Source organism: Pteropus medius, unplaced genomic scaffold, assembly GCF_902729225.1.
Source record: "Pteropus medius unplaced genomic scaffold, Ma_sr-lr_union100, whole genome shotgun sequence".
NCBI lineage: Eukaryota > Metazoa > Chordata > Mammalia > Chiroptera > Pteropodidae > Pteropus > Pteropus medius.
Window position 1 is genome coordinate 2078875 of NW_024356333.1, and position 19248 is coordinate 2098122.

General features: G+C 46.9%; 1 protein-coding gene and 1 pseudogene across 7 annotated transcripts in view; both read left to right on the top strand.

Annotated features, from left to right (window-relative positions):
- ZNF746 (zinc finger protein 746) overlaps positions 1–14905 on the top strand; it is a 22104-nt gene extending 7199 nt beyond the window's left edge. For 4 of the 7 annotated variants that reach the window (XM_039861342.1, XM_039861346.1, XM_039861344.1 and 1 more), the window contains 3 exons: positions 10418–10609; positions 11042–11167; positions 12235–14905. In XM_039861342.1, coding sequence (XP_039717276.1) covers positions 10418–10609; positions 11042–11167; positions 12235–13289 — 1373 coding nt within the window. In that variant the 3' untranslated portion in view covers positions 13290–14905. Of the gene's footprint in view, positions 1–10307; positions 10610–11041; positions 11168–12234 lie in introns of all 7 variants that reach the window. The other 3 variants (XM_039861343.1, XM_039861340.1, XM_039861341.1) reach the window with 3 other exon arrangements.
- LOC120601570 (uncharacterized) lies at positions 6806–6924 on the top strand (annotated as a pseudogene).
- Positions 14906–19248: the final 4343 nt, after the last annotated feature.

Below are 19248 nucleotides of genomic sequence, written 5' to 3' on the forward strand. Positions count from 1 at the left end.
TGGCGGACAGGACTCCCCACTCTCCTGCTTTCCTCTCTCCTCACCACGTGCCCTGTGCTGTTTCCTGCCGCTCTTTCTGCCCTAACCGTCCTGGCTGTTTCCCCAACGCCCCAGGCTGGCCCGGACCCCGAGCCTTTCCGCAGTGCCCTCTGCTGGGACGGCTCTGTGCACTGCCTGCCCCGGGCCTCTGTCTCAGTAGGGCTTTGCCTCATCGCCCTGTGGAAGAGCCGCCCCCGCTCCCCACCCAGGAGTTCGAGGCTCCCTTTCCTGCTTCGCCTCCAGAGCAGGTATCGTCTGTTCGGTATTTCCTATTTACAGACTTACATATGTCTGTCTGCCCCTCCATTAGACCGTAGATTTCAAGAAGACAAGAACTTTTATCTGTTCTTGTCCTGTGATCGTTCTGGGCACCTAGAATACTACCTAGCACAGAGCAGGAATTCAGTAAGTATTTGCTGACTTATGCTGTGTTTTGTAATTTAAAATATGTGTGTACAAAAAAACATATTTCTGACACAGTTTAAATCCCTTTGTAGATCTCGGTCTCCTGCCCGCCCTGGGTCACCACTGTCCTCAAGTCGGCGTTTACCTTTCCATCCACATTTTAAAACTTCCATAATGTACATATGTGGCCACAAATAATACACAGTGTGGTTTTCTGTGATTTGAAAAATTACATAAATGTCCTTATATTTATCACTCGCTCTTCCGTATTTTAGACTTCTCTCTGTGGATGCGTATAGATCAAGTTGATTTCATTTTAACAGATGCCTAATATTCCAAAAGCAACCAAATTACAATTTATTATCCCTTCCTCCACCCAGTGGCACTTAAGCCATCCCTCATTTTTCCCTCGCGCAAGTGGTGCTGCGGTGAACACTCTCGGACGTGCCTCTTTGTGTCTACGTGCTGACGTCTCCCTGGGGACTAGCCCCGGGGAGGCCTGTGTCACTGAGCATGCTGGTCTGCAGCTCTGCCGTGGCCACAGTGGTCTCCCTGTGGGTGACGAGCAGGTACCACTGCCCAGCGGTTGGGAAGTACCTGTTTTCTTACATCTTGGCCCACTTTTCAGAATTAGATTTTTGCCAGTCTGCTGGAGGTGAAATATCTCGTTTTAATTTGCCTTTTCTCGGCTGTTAGAGATGTCGAGCATCCTTGTCAGAGGTTTATTTGGCTTCTCCAGTGGAATGTCATCTTCTGTTTTTCTACTGTAGTTTTCATTTTCTTATTGGCCCACGACTTCTTTACATAGGTTCTAGACCCTTGTCTGTTCTTTGCATTATAAATGTCTTCTCCCAGCCCACAGCGGGTCTTATCATTTTACAGTTCTTGTACAGAAGTTTAAATTTGGGTAGAGGCAACTTACCAGTCTTTTTCTTTATGATCTGTGCTTTTTCTGTCTTAAGATACCCTTCCCTGCCTCACTCTAGGTCGGAAATACATCCTCCAGTCTTTCCTTATAAAACTCTGAAAGTTTCGCTTTTCACATTTAAGTCTTTAATCCATCTAGATTTAATATTTGTGTAGGAGAATTGCATGGGAGAATTAAATTTTTTTTTCCTCACGACATCCGACTTCTGACAAAGTTCACTGAATATGCTGCCTTTTCTGTGATGATTTGCGATGCCAGTTGGTCATAAACCAGGTTTCCGCACATGCACACACAGTTTTGAGGCCCTTTCTTCTGTTTCTTGGGCTCTTTGCTCATCCCGCACCAACACTGACCACGCTTCAGAGGAGGCCCGGATGTGTGGCAGACCCAGGCTTCTCTGCTGGCTCTCCAGAACTTTTCACGGCTGCTCTTGGACCTTTATTCTATATGAGTTTCAGAATCTTTATATCAAGTTCTCAGAAAATCCTGTTGGAATTTGGATGAGGATTACATTTACTTTATAACCTCGTTTCTAGAGACTTCTCATTACAACCCTGAGCCCCTCCATCCGTGGGAAGACTTATCTGTTGCAGGCTTCTGTGTTGCTTCAAGAAAGTTTGACAGTTTTCTCTTGAGAGTTGTTATTTCTATTGTGAATGGGACTTTTAAATCAATTACATGTTTTAAGTACTCATTAGGAGTATACGGCTATGCCCTTGACTTTGTTTAGTAAAGAGAAATTCTGCTCAACTCTTACTAAAATGACTTGTTATTTTAGATTCTCCCGGGGTATTTCATGTGGACAGTGGTTCCCTTCACAGATGACACAAAAGTTATCTCTTCTTTTTAAACGTTTATAACTTTATTTTTCTTGTTTAGCAGTGTGGCTAGGACCCTGACGAGTCGTAGCAGTGCTAGCTGGCATCCTTGTCTATGGATGCTTGGATGCTTCTAGAGTTTCAGCAATAAGGATGGTTTTTGCCAAAGACTTTTGAAGATACTCTAAGCTTAAAGAAGTTTCCTTCCACTGCAGGTTAAAGTTTTTACTGTGAACAAGTGTCGTATTGTACCAAATGTTATTTTTTAAATACTTTCATTTCTTTAAAATATTGTTCTCTGTATTATATGTATAACATAATACAGAACAAAATTCTGAATAAACAAAATACAGAACAAAATTAAGGCAAAATTTAGAGACCGACGGTGAACACCCATATTCCACAAACCCCAGCATAAGAAGTAGCTCACGGCCAGACCCTTCTGAGACCCCACTGTCTCTCCCTGGTCCCAGGCCCCTCCCTTCCACTCACAGATAAATAGAAAGTTCACAAACAGACATAGCCCCTTGCTTTTCTTTACGTTTTTATTCCCTGTGTTTGTGTTCCTGAATAACATTATTTCGTTTCGCCTGTTTTTGAACTATTTATGAGTCATCCGTGTTGATGCAATATAGCTGTAGTTCACGTTCACGACGTTCGCCTCGTCAGTTTTCTGTTTTATGGATGTAACGTGATGCGTTTATCTTTTTTACCGTTGGTGGGTGTTTGCGTTGTTTCTAACTCCTTTGCTTTTAGGAAAATTCTTATGCATGTATAAAAGTTTCTCTAGGTGTAGAACCAGGAGCGGAGGCACAGGGTCTTAGGAAAGAGGCATGTTCGACCTTTCCAGGTAATGTCTGAGTGTCCTCTGAGGCGGTGGCACCTGGCAGCGCCCCTCAGCGGGACTCAGGGGCTCCCACCGCACCTCATGCTCACCAGCACTGGAAATGCTTCATATCTTAATTTCTGCCCATCTGGTGGGAATGAAATGGTTTAAAATTTGTAGTTTAAAACATGCATTTTCCTAATGAATGAGATTGAACATTATGTATCCTCTGTGTATGGGCCACTTGTCATTCTTCTGTAAAATATGTGTTTAAGTCTTTTGTCCATTTTTCTTTTCAGTTGTTTTCTCTTTATTTACTGATTCGTAAGAGTTCTTTACATATGCCGAATATTAATCTCTTTGTCGGATATGTGTATCACTGATCGATGGTATATTTTAAAGAACGAATGCTTTTAATTTTAATATACTTGAATTTACTAGTTTTTACCTTTATGGTTTATCCTTATGTCATAGACAATTAAGAAATGTTTTCCTACCTCAAGTTCCTAATACTCTATCTCACATTTTCTACCAAAGGTTTTTCCTTTCACGTTCAAGTCGTCGATCGGTCTGGAAGGGGGTTTTGAGATGGTGGGAGGTCGGGACCCTGGGTCTTTCTCACTGGTGCTTTGGGTCTTCTTTCCCTTTGCTCTGTTCAGTAACCTTTCAAATTACCCCGTCAGATTCCATGAAAATCTCGTTGGGGCTACGGTTGTTCTCACATTCACTCTGTTAGTCATTTTGAGTACAGTCGGCCCTTTTGCTCACATGAGGCATGTTGTCTGTGAATGTTATAAGTCCCTCCATTTAGCTTGTTTGTAATGTCTCAGTGAAGTTTTATAATTTTTTCCAAAAAAGGTCTTGTACATTTGTTAGATGTATTCCTAGATTTCTTGCATGTTTTTAGTCGCTAGTGTCAGTGGTACCTTTTTTAACTTGCATTTTCTATTTGTCGCTGGTGTGTGCTCAGGGTTTGGGGGAGGAGTAACCTGTCTCCCGGTGCTTTTTCTCATGCCACAGGGCCTCGGTTATGTGACTCTCTGTGTGTGTGCCTGAAGAAGGTCTTACAGTTTTCCCTTGAGAGTTGTTATTTCACCAGGGACATGGAGAGTTTGGGACAAGCTCAGTCCTGCCCATCCTCCCCTTAGGCAGCTGGCCACCCCCAGGGCACAGGGCCTGTGCTGCTCTGCTGGGGACAGCCTCTCCAACCATGGTCTGGCAGGTGACTTCCTGGTCCTAGGGTCTTGCCTGCAGATAAAACCTGCTTCCTCAATTATCCATAATAAAAATAGTTTACCCACCCTTACGCTCCGTCCTCTGTAGTTTTATGTCCTGTTTGTTGTGATCCATGACGAAAGATTTGATGATTCCCAAATTTTTAAAAGGTAATCATATGATCTATAGTAATAAGAATTTTTTGTTTCTTTTCAAATCTTTCTGATTTATTTTTCTCTTATTGTGTCTGCTGAGAACTCCCAGAAAATCCTTAAGCAGAAATGATGATAACAGGTATCCTATTGGTTCATAATTTTAAAGAGAATGCTTTTTAACTTTTCACTTGAGTATAATATTTGTGAAAGGTTTCGTTGATCAGTACCCTTTATCAGGTTAAAGAAGTTTCCTGTATTTCTGGTTGGCTACATATTTCTAAGAGAAATAGCTTTGAATTTTTATAGAATGCTCTTTGGATGTCTGTTGAGATGATTATATGATTTTTCTCCTTTAACCTGCTAATACGGTAAATGCGTTGTGTTCTAATGTTGAACCAACTTTGTGATCTTGGAATAAACCTAGCTTGGCTATGACCCTTTATACACATTGCTGGAGTTAGTACTAATTTTCTTGTTTAGGATTTTTGAATCTTTATGACACTGGCCTATAATTTTCCTTTCCTCAGACTATTTTTAGTTTGGATAGTAAAGATATAAGCTACGATGTATTCCCTTTGTTTTTATTTGCTCGTGGAATTTGTGTGGTATTGGAATTATCTATTCCTTGAATGTTTAGCAGAAAACACCAGTGAGGCCATCTGGACTTCAAGTTTTTTTTGTGGGGGAGATTTCTGTCTACGAATTTAAGTTCTTTAACAGTTATAGGACTATTCAGTTTTTCCATTCTTTTTTTAGTAAATTTAGGCAAGGTATAGTTTTTCTGAGGAATTTCTTCATTCCCCCAGAGTTTTCTTACTACTTGGAATAACATGCATAATACGCTCTTTATCTTTTTAATCTCTGCTGCATCTATAATTATGTCCCCATGAATTCTTCATATTAGTTATTAGTACTTTCTCTTTTTCTGTAAAGAATCTTGCTGGAGATATACTCGTTTATGTTCTTTTCAAAGAACCAGCTCTTGGCTCTCTGTATTTTTTTTGTTTTGTTTTTTTGTTTAATTAATTTACACTTTCATGTTGTTGCTTTTACTTTTTAAAAGGGTTTTGTTGATGTTTTTCTCTTTTGTAACAGCTTGCATTAACTACTTGACCCACCAATTTTCAACTCGTCTCCTCTTTTAATATAAGCATATGGAGCTGTAAAATTTCCTAGAGTACCATTGTGGATACAGCCTGCCCATTTTGATAAACAATATTTTCATTAGCATTGGGTTCCAAATGTCTTCTCATTTTCATTGTGATTTGTCCATGGAGCCTTGGATTATTTAGAAAGCATATGTGTATGTGTATGTGTATATGTATGTGTATGTGTATGTGTATGTTTAATTTTAGTACCTATGGAGAATTTAGGGATCTGTCACTGATTTCTAACAAAATGTTAGAAAATAGGTCTGTAAAATACTAATCTTTTCAATTTTACTGAGGTTTGTTTCACAGCCTAGAAAATGTCCATTTTTCCTTAATGCTCTGTGTAGCTTGAAAGGCTTGTATTTTCCTTGTCTGTAGAGTCTACCTAAGTGTTCGAATTTCCTAGAACCTTTAGTCAGCAAGATTTATCAATCACAGAAGTTTGTTGAAATTCTGCACAACGAAGGTGGATTTTTGTTCATTTCGCCTGGAATTTTGTCAGTTTGCTTTATTATTTTGGAGCTACGTTGTTAGATTAAAATTTTAGAATTGTTTTATCTTCCTGGTCAATATACCATTGTGCAGTCGTCCTCTTTTATGAATATTTTTATTTTTGAAGCCTATTTCATCTGATATGGTATAACTACATCTTTTTTTTTAATGTTTATTCTGGCTCAGTGTATCTTTTATTCTTTTACATGGATCTGCATCCTTCTGTTTCAGGTGTGTGTCTTACAGACAGCGTAGAGCTCTCAGTTCCTTGCTTGTCTTTACTCTGATCACCTTTGCCTTTTAAGTGTCCAGAACAACAGGCACATGTGGCCGTTGAGCCCGTGGAAAATGCTATGTGGATGAAATACTTATATGTGGAAATGAACATTTTGGATCTATTGGGTTAAATAAATTATATTGTTAAAATTAATTTCTCCTGTTTCTTTTTACTTTTTTCATGTAGCTACTAGAAAACCTAAAATTAGCTTCATGGCCCACATTGCTTTCTGATGGACGGTGCTTGTCTAGGCCACTTACACTGAGACCGTGGTCACCGTGGTCCTTGGATCCTTACGCTCTGTCCTACACTCTGCTGGTGGACCGTGGTCCTGCCCCGCCTTATAGTTCCTTTTTTCCCTACGCCTCCTTGGGAATTATTTCGATTTTTTTCCCCTCTTCCAACTATTATTACTTTTAATGAGTTTAGAAGTTACACGTTCTGTTTCTGCTCTTGTAGAGTTGAATTCAAGAATATTTTTCTTCTAAAATACATCCTTTACTACGGCCATGCCACCCTGAACAAGCCCGATCCCTTCTGGTCTCGGAAGCTAAGCAGGGTCAGGCCTGATTAGTACTTGGATGGGAGACCACCCAGGAAGACCAGGTGCCATAGATGTTTAAAAAATAAAATAAAATACATCCTTTAGAAGTTATTTTTTGTGGGTCTGTTGCTAACGAAGTCTCAGTTTGTATGTTTTTGTGTATGGTTTATGTGTGTCTGAAAATACCTTTATTCCATTCCTGTATTTGAAGGATATAATCCTAGTTCGAGTGTTATTTTCTCTTAACCTCTGGAAGGCAATTTGCTGCTGCTGGGAACTCGGCGGCCAGTCTAGCCCTTACCCCGCTGTGGGCCACCCGCCTGCTTTCTCTGCGTGGGGGGGTCTCTCTGTCTTCAGTGATCTGCAATTCTACTACGACGTGTCTGGGCGTGGATTTCTTTTTCTTTATCCTGCTTTAATCATTGATATTTTTCAACCGTTTGGGAAATTTTGCAGCGTTATCTCCGAAAATACCCAAATACCCTTGTCCGCATTCACTCTACTCTCTTTTTCTGGAGCATTTTCACATTAGTCTCTGTGACTTTCAACCTCTCCGCATATGTTCAGTTCTGTCTCCTCTGAGTTCTGAATAATTTGTTCTCATCTATCTTCTGGTTACTTCACCATTGTCTCTTCAGTTGTTTCCGTCCTGTTTAACCTTTAGATTGGATTTTAAAATTCAATTATTTTGTAATTCTAAAGTCAGTTTATTCATTTTCAAAACCTGACTGGTCAGTTGTGGTAGTCTCTTATCGATCATAGCTTCACTCCCCCACACACATTTATTTCTCTACATATATTAAACTTTACATTCTGTGTGTGGCGATTCCAATATCCGAAGTCTTCGCGGGTCACCCTGCGGGGTATGCTTTTGCCTCACCGGTCGAGTGCCAGGCAGGTCCTTGTTGGGATGGCGATTTGTGATCGCGAGCTCATTCAGCCTGAAAGCTGTGTTTCAGATGTTGTCCTCTTGAGAGACTGTGTCTGCCTCTGCTGGTCTCTGGTACCAGTGCAGACTCGGGGCCACCACAGCCCTGTGTGAGATCTGGCACCAGACACCCTTGAGCACCGGCCTACAGTGTGTCAACTCCCAAGGCAGCTGTTCCCCGCCCCGGCCGAGGGTCAAGGTCAGAATAGGCTGGCTCCTCTGCAGGGCAGGGTTTCGCCTCTGCTTTATGTTTGGTCCCCTGGGAATGTTGCCCTTCGGGGTCTCAGCCTTCCACCCTGCTTGAGCGCCAGGCCTTTCACACTCATGTTCCCAGAGGTGCACAGTCCGTTACAGCCCAGCAGCCAGGCCTTGGGAGACGTACCGTGGTCGATCTGGGCTTTCTTGGAGGTTTGGCCTCCATTTGTTTTCCTTACTTTATTTCCGGGTCATCCATGTTCAAACTCGTTTTGTGTTTTTATACGTTACCCAGCATTTTTAGATATTCCATGGAGGGAGTTTCTCTGCACACCTAGCTGGATACCAGAAATGGAAGGGTTGAATGCCGCTTCTCCATCTGTTGAGATGATTATATTGTTACCTGTTAACTTTGTGAGTTATATCGCTCTGTTTTCTAGAGTTAGCCTTGAGTTCTCAGGATAAACCCAATTTGTTCATAATGTATTGTCTGTTTTTCTTTTTTGAAAATATATTACTGGGTTTGATTTGTAATCTTTGTATATCTGTTCATAAATGAGAGTATCTTATAAGTTTTTTACATACTGGCCTCTAGTTTGTGCAATCAAAATTATACTGGCCTCATAAAATGAGTTGACAGATATTTTCTCTCAGTGTTTTGAAGACATTTCGTTGTCTCCTGATACCCCGCTTGCTGACAGAAATCTGCTGTCAGTCCAAATATCATTCTTTTCTCTTTGGAACCTTTTAAGGTTTTCTCTTGGTCTTCGCTGCTATTGTATTTCATAGGATGCTGTCGAGGTTTATATTTTTTATTTCCTACTCGGAAATTGGTACGTTCCTTCAAACTATGGGCTTATAATGCCTTCAATCTGGAACATTCTCAGCCATTATTTCTTTACATATTTCTCTCTACTCATTTCTCTGTTCTCTCCTTCCAGGATTTCTACCCGCGTGAGTGTGAATGTCTGTCTCACTCTGTCCTCCCCGTGTCTCTCAACTTCCCTTGCTTATTTTTCGTTTTTTTTCCATCTCTCAGGGCCGTGCTGTGGATTATTTCCCCAGATCTGTCTTCCAAGCCACTAATTTTCTTTTCAGCTCTGTTTGGTCTGTTGTTAAGCCATCCATTGAGTTTTTCATTTCTTTTGTCATTTTCTAGAAAGTCTAGTTAGTTCTTTTTCAAGTCTTCTTTTTAAAAAATAATTTCCTGGGGGTGGCTCCATAGCGTAGTGGTCAGCACGTCTGCTTTACAGACAGAAGGCCCTGGGTTCGCGCCCCAGGTGGAGCCACAGTCCATACCCCAGGCGCGCCAGGCCCCGGGTGCGCACCGCGAGCTCGTGGGAGGAGACGCCCCGCCCTCAGAGATCCAGCTCTCAAGGGGAGATGACAACATCCATGGGTCAGGAGTGGAAGTGGGGGAGGAATTAAAAAGGGGGAAAAATAAATAAATAAAAAATAATTTCCCAGTTTTCCTTAGAGATTCTGTTCCTTCATTTCTTTGACTATTTTAGACATACTTAAGTTACTGTATTTGTCAACTTATTCTTTGTTATGTAGTTCTGGGGAGTGATTTCTACTGTGACTGTCGTGCTGTTTGGCTCCTCTTTGGTTTGTAAGTTTAGTTTTTAACAGAGTCCCTCGCGGCCTGCGTCGTGGGGCAGGTCTGCGTGTGCCTGTGCTGGGCCTCCTGGGGTGCTGATTCCAGCCTTTCTGTGACCGTCTCAGGTCCGGGTCTCGGCACTGTGCGGGCAGCATGAATTTTGTGTGGACAGAGGATTCTGATTTCGTATGGGTGCTTTTCCCACCTATGGCCCCAGAGAAGTGGGCAGCTTCCTTCTAGCCCGTTTGGACGGAGTTTTCCTGGTCCGCATCTCACAGCTGGGACAGAGCCTCATGGCTCGTAGGTTCACACAGGCAGCTCAGCTCCCACCTCACTTGGACATCAAAGCCCAGACCCCAAGGCCTGCGTCCTGTTCCAGCAGCTCCCTGGGCCACTTGGCTCCCACTTGAACTCTCGATTTGATTTTGCTTTCTCTTTGACTCTTATATCTGGAATCTTTCTTTGCATTCACTTGAACGCATGTATGGGATTAAGGTTTCGGAGAAATTTAGGGGTAGATTTTATCTAGCATTTCTGTATTTAAAGTGAGAACAAGACCTCCCCACGGCAGCTCAGTGTTCCCCAGGGACCGGCGGTGTAGCTCTGAGAATGAGTTCATGTGTTCTCACCCTTTCCCACGCTCCCCACGTGCCCAGTACCGTGTGACCTCACGCTTTGCCCAGGAGACCCTGCAGTCCCCGTGCGCTCACACTTTCTCTTCCCCGCCCCCCCAGGCTCGTCTGCTGTCTGACCTCGGTGAGATCCATTTCCTTGGCCGGACGTGTGTCTGCTCCAGGGCTGAGGGTCCCTGATGCTGTGTGTTCACACATTCTCCCTTTCTTAGGCTCGGGGCCCCCGGTTCCTGCCCCTGACCTCTTAATGCAGATCAAGCAAGAGGGCGAGCTCCAGCTCCAGGAGCAGCAGGCTCTGGGGGTAGAGGCGTGGGCCGCCGGACAGCCGGACATCGGGGAGGAGCCGTGGGGCCTGAGCCAGCTGGACTCCGGAGCAGGAGATGTCTCCACAGATGCCACCTCTGGTGAGTGGCTGAGATGGAGGGCCGACGCCGGGAGGAGAGGCAGGGACGAGGGCCGGGCGCGGGGCAGGAAGCTCGCAGCGTGGGAGCTGAGGGCTTTCAAACATCCAGCCTGACTAGCTTGGAAGTTTTCCCAACTTAAGGCAGGGGCTGCGCCGAATGACGCCTGCAGGCCTCCCAGGTTTGACGTGCTCTCCTGGTGTTTCTCTGCCTGTCCGCGCTGGGCCTCTAAATCACAGCCGCCTCGTATTAAGGACGGACTCTGTGATGTGCGAGCTTCCTGGCGCCTCAGAGAGGGGCTCAGAAAACGGTTCAGGAGAGGCGGGGTCATCATGCTGGTGCAGAAAGGCCCCGGTGGGGGCTCCGGGGCTCCGGCTCTTCCTGTCCCACAGGGTTTTCCCCTAACCCACCGGCTCCGATCTCTCCTCATCGCAGGCGTCCACACCAACTTTTCAACCACTATCCCACCGACTTCCTGGCAGGCGGACCTCCCTCCCCACCACCCCTCCTCCGCGTGCTCGGACGGGACCCTGAAGCTCAACACAGCGGCCTCCACGGAAGGTACAGGTGGCAGAGAGGGTGGGAAGGGCCGCCCCCCGATCCCCCCGTCCTCGGTGGCGAACTGCGGCATTCAGGTATCCGCGGTGGTGGGGCCGTCCAGCCCCGCCTCTTCCTCCTTCCAACTCCTTAGCTTGAGCAGCCTCCCTTGAACTTGCCCGCGTTTCCGGCTGCTCTTTCCTCATGCTGAGTGTCAAGCCTGATAGGTCGATCCCTTGAAGGGATGCACCTCCTGCCCAGACTCAGCCTGGCTTTTCTCTGGCATGGGAGAAACCGAACCACACCACACTGGGACGCTTCGTAGAGAGCGGCGCCACCAGACAGGGGTCTGAAGGCCAGGACTGGGGCGAACAACTCCCAAGTTTATGCGTTACTTCTCTGTTTGTTTCTGCTTTGAAGGCCAGTTATCTGTTACTTTAACATGTAATTACCCAAAAATGCGTAAAAGCTTAGATCCCTGATATAAAACTTCAGGATATGAAATGGAAGGACTTTTACGTCAAACACAGTTTTCCTACTTCTATAATATTTTATCACGAGCTGGCTCCTTTATTGGATGCTTGCTGCACCCACATAGCATGCGGCGTGCCTTCAGGCCTCTTAGCCGCTTTAAGCCTCACCCAGCCCGGTGACAGGGTGTTCACAGATGCGCCGCTGGTTAGGAAGTTACTGCTGATCCGTGCGGAGCCACCGCGCTGTCGCAGGTCTGCCTGAGCCCCAACCCAGGGCTTTCGCCCCTTGGGTACGTCGCCCCCGGTGGTGAGAGTTCCTTCCTCAGGAGAAAGTCACGATTTGCCTTAACGGCCAAAGTGGAATTGGGGCCCGGTGAGCAGATGCCATGGCTGCTTTACTGGCGGTGAAGGTTTTAGGACAGAGGTGTCCTCAGGGCTTGGGGCAGCTGCATGGCCACTTGGGAGACGCTCTGCTGAGCTGGATCCTGAGGCGTGTGGGGTTCAGTGTAGTGGCAGTGGGGACCAGGAGCTGCTGGATCTCCAGATAAAAGTATCAGATCTTCGCTTTCTAAGCAGGCGAGGGGACAGAATGATACCTGGTCTTTCTGTCTTTCTCAGCAGATGTAAAAATTGTGATCAAAACAGAAGTCCAAGAAGAGGAGGTGGTGGCCACACCAGTGCACCCTACTGACCTAGAGGCCCACGGGCCCCTGTTTGGACCGGGGCAGGCCACCAGGTTCTTCCCCAGTCCGGTCCAGGAAGGAGCCTGGGACAGCCAGGGCGGCTCGTTCCCCAGCCAGGACCCTGTGCTGGGGCTGAGAGAGCCCGCCAGGCCTGAGCGGGACATGGCTGAGCCCAGCCCGGCGGTGGCCCAGGACGAGACCCCTCCAGGGGACTGGCTCTTTGGGGGGGTCCGGTGGGGCTGGAATTTCAGGTGTAAGCCTCCCGTGGGCCTGAACCCGAGGACTGGGCCTGAGGGTCTGCCCTTCCCCTCCCCTGACAACGGAGAGGCCGTGCTGGACCCCGGCCAGGCCCCGAGACCCTTCAGTGACCCCTGTAAATACCCTGGCCGGACCAAAGGCTTCGGCCACAAGCCAGGCCTGAAGAAGCACCCGGCGGCGCCCCCGGGGGGCCGGCCCTTCACCTGCGCCACGTGCGGGAAGAGCTTCCAGCTGCAGGTGAGCCTGAGCGCGCACCAGCGCAGCTGCGGGCTGCCCGAGGGGGCGCCGGGGGCGGCGGGCACCGCGCGGGACGGCAGCGCCCTGCGGTGCGGGGAGTGCGGGCGCTGCTTCACGCGGCCGGCCCACCTCATCCGGCACCGCATGCTGCACACGGGCGAGCGGCCCTTCCCCTGCACCGAGTGCGAGAAGCGCTTCACCGAGCGCTCCAAGCTCATCGACCACTACCGAACGCACACGGGCGTGCGGCCCTTCACCTGCACCGTCTGCGGCAAGAGCTTCATCCGCAAGGACCACCTCCGCAAGCACCAGCGCAACCACGCGGCGGGCGCCAAGGGCGCCGCCCGGGGCCAGCCGCTGCCGCCGCTGCCGGCCGGCCCCCCAGACCCCTTCAAGAGCCCGGCCTCTAAAGGACCCTTGGCCTCCACAGACCTGGTGACTGACTGGACTTGTGGCTTGAGTGTCCTGGGACCCGCCGATGGCGGGGACCTGTGAGGCGTCCCCAGGATGGCCGAGGCTGCCCAGCCCTCTGACCGCTGCGAGCCTCAAGTGTAAAAAGTCCCCTTTCCAGACGTCAGGGTGGTGGCAAACGGTAGAGGCCGGGGCGGAGGCTGGGAGGCCGCGTCTCCTAGTTGCCGAACTGATCACTGGAAGAAGAGAAACTATGGAACGATTCGGCTCCCAGCTCTAAACCGAGTAGAGTTCTCTGATTGTGAAACTGAACACCATAGAATTTTAAGTAATTTAATTACGAAAAGAAATTTTTTTTTTTTTTTTAATTCTTGAGGAAGAAGCTGGAAAATAGCAGTAGCACCAGTTTAAACTTTCTAGTGTACTTTTTTGGTTTCTGGAGCGTGTGTTATGTGGGTTGTGTTCTTACCAAGTCTGACAGTGACTGTGCTGGAAGGTTGGCTGGCTGGGGACACAGTGAGGGACCTGGACCTCCTCTGGCCCCACTGACCACTAGGGATAGGGTGGGCTTAGCACAGAGCCCCAGGGAGGCTGAGGCCCCTGCTCTGCCTGGGCCTGCGCTGGCCTGGGCCTGGGGCTCCAAGCCCCCCGCCCCCGGGCAGTGAGGCCAGCTGGACACTGGGACCCAGCCTCATCCCAGCAGGGAGGACGTGTCCGGAAGCGGCCAGGTCCATCCCCCAGCTTGCCTCCCCTTCTGAAAAGGGCCCCAACAGTGCTGGCCCTACTTATGTGTCCCTGTTAGGGGCCACCTGTTGACAGTGTCGCCCTGTTACGTGACTCTTGGGCCTCGTAAAGGAGAGCTGTCTGAAAACACAGTGTTAGGGCCGCAGAGGTGGCGAGGCGGGGGCCGTGGCGCTGTCACCTAGTTGCAAGCAAAGCCGGGAGTAGAGCCCGGCCTGCCCACCCCGTCGGGGCTGCGTTCCTCCCCAGCGAGATGCTTGTTTCCTCTCTGCGTGGCGTTTCTTCATTGTCAGAATGCTTTCACGTCGCACCTCATTTGATTGTTACTGTGACCTTGTGAAGCACACGGGGCAAGTGTTTTTTCTTCTACGAGATGAAATAAATTACTCAAAGGCAGCACATCACCACAGCTGGGAAAAGCCTCAGGTTGGACATGGCCCGACCTCAGTGTGGGGGAGGAAAGCATGTCGTTTTGGCCGTCTTAGAAGACTTGTCCCACATCTGCGTGAGCGAGGTCGTCCGGCCTCGGGCTGTAGCTGAGCCTGGCCGCCCAGGTGTGCACGCTGCAGCTCCCAGCGAGGTCTGGGAGGCCGGCTGCAGGGTGACTCGCTTCTTCCCCGTCTCGCGTCCTAAAGGTGGAGTCAGACACGGGCTCTGGTTTCTTGGTCCCACCGCAGTGCTGTCCTGGCCACGCAGCTGTCCGTTCCCATTTTGTCGAAGCCACCACTGGGTCCCTTACCTAAAGCGGGTGACGCGCGTCCCCTCAGAGAAGAGACCAGGGCTGCCATTCATCCAGCTCCCCCATGCGTACTTTTATTAGGCAATAGACTAGTTAAGAAGATTGTTTCTATGTACTGTATATTTTGTACCTGTTTACACTTCTAATTGATATAACTGATATTTTGAAAAACAAATGAAGAGGAAACATCCTGTTAAAATAAAACCTAACCAGCACCGAGGTGATTTGGTGGCTTCCATTCTTAGACCCGCGTCTCTGGCGCTGTTCCCGCTAAACGCGCCCCCTGAGGTGGCTGTGCGGCCAGCTCCCAGTGCCCTCCTCCAGCACCTGGTCGCCGTGGAGCCAGGGAGGCGACTGCCCCTGAGAGCTAAGAATGGAAGAGCCCAGAAAAGTTTGGATGCAGATAAACTGACATTTGCTTGGAAATCAAAGCAACCCCGTCACTTGGCTTCAGAAGATAGTCACGGTTTGTGCAGTGTGGTTGTATTTAATTCGATGTGACGCACGTGAAGACAGGAAAGCCTGGGAGGAAAGGTGCAGAACATCAGAGGAGAGCGGGCGCCGAGCATTTCCTCCTCGCACCCCTTCCTGGCTGGGCCGAGGTGAGGAGGGATGGGTGATGCCTGTGTTTGTCGTGTCCCTGGGCTTGGAGTGAAGTCCCCGTGATGGCATTTGAGCCAGGCTGACACCCCTTTCCACCAACCAGAGTTGACAGTTGCTAACTTTTTATCTCGTGTTTGAGTCTCCAGCACCACCGCCCCTTCCCAGGCCTCACGCAGCCTCTCCCTCCCTCTCAGCCACGTGCTCTGCATGCGGGAAGCATCTCATGACAGGTCCCTCGGCCATTTAGTGCCTCACTGAATGCTGACTCCTAAGCTTCTGGCTGGGCTGCGCTGCTCTCCAAGACAGAATATGGGATAGAGGTGAGGGGAGAGTTGGGTTCAGTTTCAAACATCCAGAAGGGGGTGCCCAATCAGTAGTTAGGGAGACCAGACAAGCGCTACGGAACGGGAAGAACCTCGCACTGTTCCCTGACTTCTGGGAACCCTTGCTCTGCCACCGCTCGGAGGTGTCCTGCTGAGGCCAAAGCACAGTGGTCCCTTCCTATGTTCATTTCCTATTGCTGTGGTGATAAATTGCCACAAATTCTGTGGCTTAAGCCAACGTAGATTTATCTTGGCCGTTCTGGGGGTCAGAAGTCCACAGGAGTCTTACAGAGCTAAACCAAGGTGCCGGCCGGGCCCGTTCCTTCTGGGGACTCCAGAGAATGTTTCCTCACCTTTCCCAACTGGCAGAGATGCCTGCGCTGTAGCACAGCGTATCCGACCCCTCGTGAGGTGGCTCCTTCCTTGTCCCCATCCGCTGCAGCTTCTCCTGCATCTCACCCTCTAAGTGAACCTGCCCTGAGCGCCGTGCTGTTCCTCGTCTCTGCACATGTTGTTCCCCTGCATACAGTGTCTCTGCTCCCCTCACCTCCGGCCCACCTGATACTCTCCTTAGCCCTCAGGTGATGGCTCCGTGTCATCCAGCCATCCCCAGTCTGTGCAGGTTGAACTGATGCCTTCCCTGTTTCTCCATGGGCCCTTGCGCAGACTCCTGTCATCCCGACTTTGTATATAACATGTTCCTGGAAGCGTGTATAAAGGTGTATGTATAAAAAGGAGGCGTTGGACTTCCGGATCACAAGGCTTTATTCCCTGACAGCTATAAAACAAAGTTCCTGATTCGGCGTAATTGTCAAACTCCTTTAAACCCTGAGTGTTGTACAATTTATACATGATTATTTAAAAAATATTAAAAGCACAATTTAGACATTAAATACGTAGTTAAATAATTTCTCTTTAGAAAGTTTTGATCAAAAAGTAAAAAATGCACATATTGGGTGGATTTTATACCCTGAACACACTCCCGATATTTTAAACACCTGGACATTCCAAATGGGACATAATAAACAGTTTTAAATATAGAGCTAAGACGGAAAGGAATACAGGGAAACCCGAGTGTGCCAGAAATGGAGACAAAAGTGAACACCCACACCGTAAGCATGTGAGGGGCTGCTGTACCTACCTGGAGGTGGGGGTAAGGAGAAGGGACCATAGGCCTTGGGCCCATGAAGGTACATAGTTGGAACTGACACCTCCGGATAAAGTCCCTGGACGGCCTTGTCCTCAGAAAACCCATGCTTCAGAAAAACTGCTTCCCAGCGTCAAAAGATGTGTTAGTTGGCTCCTTGGTTATCAGATGCTGAGAGAGTTTGAAGTACAAGAGGTTTGTTAGAGAATAAGGCCTATGAAAGGTAAAAGGAGGAGGAAGCAGGGTTTTGCAGACAAAGTCTCAGACCGGGATGCAGATCCAGCATCCGTGAATCGAAAGACGAGAGGAAGCAGGTCTGGGCAGCAGAAACAGAACGTGATGCAGCTCTGACAGTTTCAGCCAACTGAACAAAGGGTTGTAGAGCAAACATTGCCTGTTAGAGAAGCCCTGTGCGGGGCAGAAATGACCAGGCCCTAGGACCCCACCTGCTCACTCACTGGCTTAGGGCTGCCCAAGAAAACTGTGGCCTTAGCTTGAAGGCCAAGGCATTTCCTGGAGATCGTAATAACTGGAACTGTCAGTCGACTGCACTCCTTGAAGTTAAATGGTAAGTTCTTGAATAGAGATCTGAGTGACTTAACTCCACAGCTGCCATGGATGACAAAAAGCTTATCTTTCTTAGGCTGGGCTCTGGGTGATGGGAGTGGGTGGGATGGTATCTTCCTTGAAAATCCCAAACCACAGCTATTACGCCAGCCGTGGAGGTTGGGATTCACAGCCACAGGGCTGATAAATTGTCTTTAAAATTGGACTTGGGCCAATGATAGCACTTGAGGTTTCTGGCTGAAGGGAATTCAAAAACAGGAGGAAATATCCCACAATCCAGACCACAAACCTGGCTCAATATAAGCTCACAGTCACAAACTGCTAAACCCACAAGGAATAGCCCACCATTAGAACACAAACATACAGCAGAATCAAAAATCCAAGAACTTGAATTCATGTAAAGATCATCCAAATTAGAGCATAACGTGAACGGTTTTAGAAGCTTTAAAACAGGGCAGAAAGTGGGAGAAGCAGCATGGAAAAGGCATGGTAAATAGAAATCACCAAACCTTAAAAAAAAATTTACACACTATTAGAAATATTTGGGGGGGACAGAATTTCTAAATATATATATTATTGAAATTAAAAAAACTCAATGGGCTAGTTAAATAGCAGACCTAGACACAGCTGAAAAATGAAAGATGAGGAAAGTATGCAGGATGAAGGACAGAAAATGATGGATGGAAACAGGGTATGTCGAGAGAATAAGCTAGAAACACCTACTACATCTATCTAATCAGATTTTCTCATCTAGAAACAGATAATTAGGAAACTGGAAAAGAAATATTTCTAAAAGAATAGCCGAAAATCTTCAAGAATTGATGAAAGACAAAAATGAAGTCTTCAAGAGAAAAAGACAAATGGACATCACAGGAAAAGCTATTAGATTGACAATAGATTCTTTTATGGTAAAAACAGAGGCCAGAAGAGATGGACTAACACCTACAAAGTGGTGAGGGGAAAATAATTGTCAACCTCGATTTTATACCCTGATCAACTGTCATACATGAACACAATCAAATAAAAATGTTTTTGGAAAATAACTGAGAATGTACCATTCATAAACCATCACTGAAAAACTACTGAGGACTATACTTTGGGAAGAGGAAACTTGAACCCAGTAAGAAGGCGAAGGAGGTAAGGAGAATGGTGAGCAAAAATAAAATTAGTAGACGTGGGTAAATCTTAATGTGTGTTGACTTTCTAAGACGATAATAAGGACAAATCTGGGGGACACAAAACAAGACGGAACTACAATACCAGAAGACAATAATATGTAAGAAGGATGGAACATGATTTCAATGAAAGCATCCTCTCTCTGGTCCTTGTGATTTCAAGAGAAGGGCAGAGATATCAATTCCATTTCAACTTTGTAACTCAAACATACATGTTTAAAATGTTCATCATAGTCACTAAAGGAACAGAAGTAGAATGGCTCCTAGCAGAGGGAGAAAAGATGAAAAAAGATGATTAATCTAATAGAAAAGAGGAAAAAGGGAAAAGAAGCAAAGAAAATTCATGGTTCAGAAAGATCACAAAATAAGATAGAAAAAAATTCCAAATATATCTATTCACCACAAACGGAAAGTAAGCTCTCCAGTCAAAAGAAAATTGTCAGATTATAAAACTAAACAAACAAACAAAAAAAATCCAGCTCTATGCTTTGAAGTTTTAGTGAGAAATATTAGATCATGGTGATAGTTGCACAAATATGAACATAGCACTGAATTGTACACTTTAAATGGATGATTTGTGCTATGTGAATTACATCTCGGTAAAGGTGCAGTTTATTAAAAGCCAAAAAATAAATAAATAAATCCTAGATTAAAGACCTAACTGTGAAAAGCTAAATCGTACAGGTTTTAGAATAAAATATTAAGGCGCATCGTTAAGGCACTGGAGTAAGGAAGAAAACAAACAAAC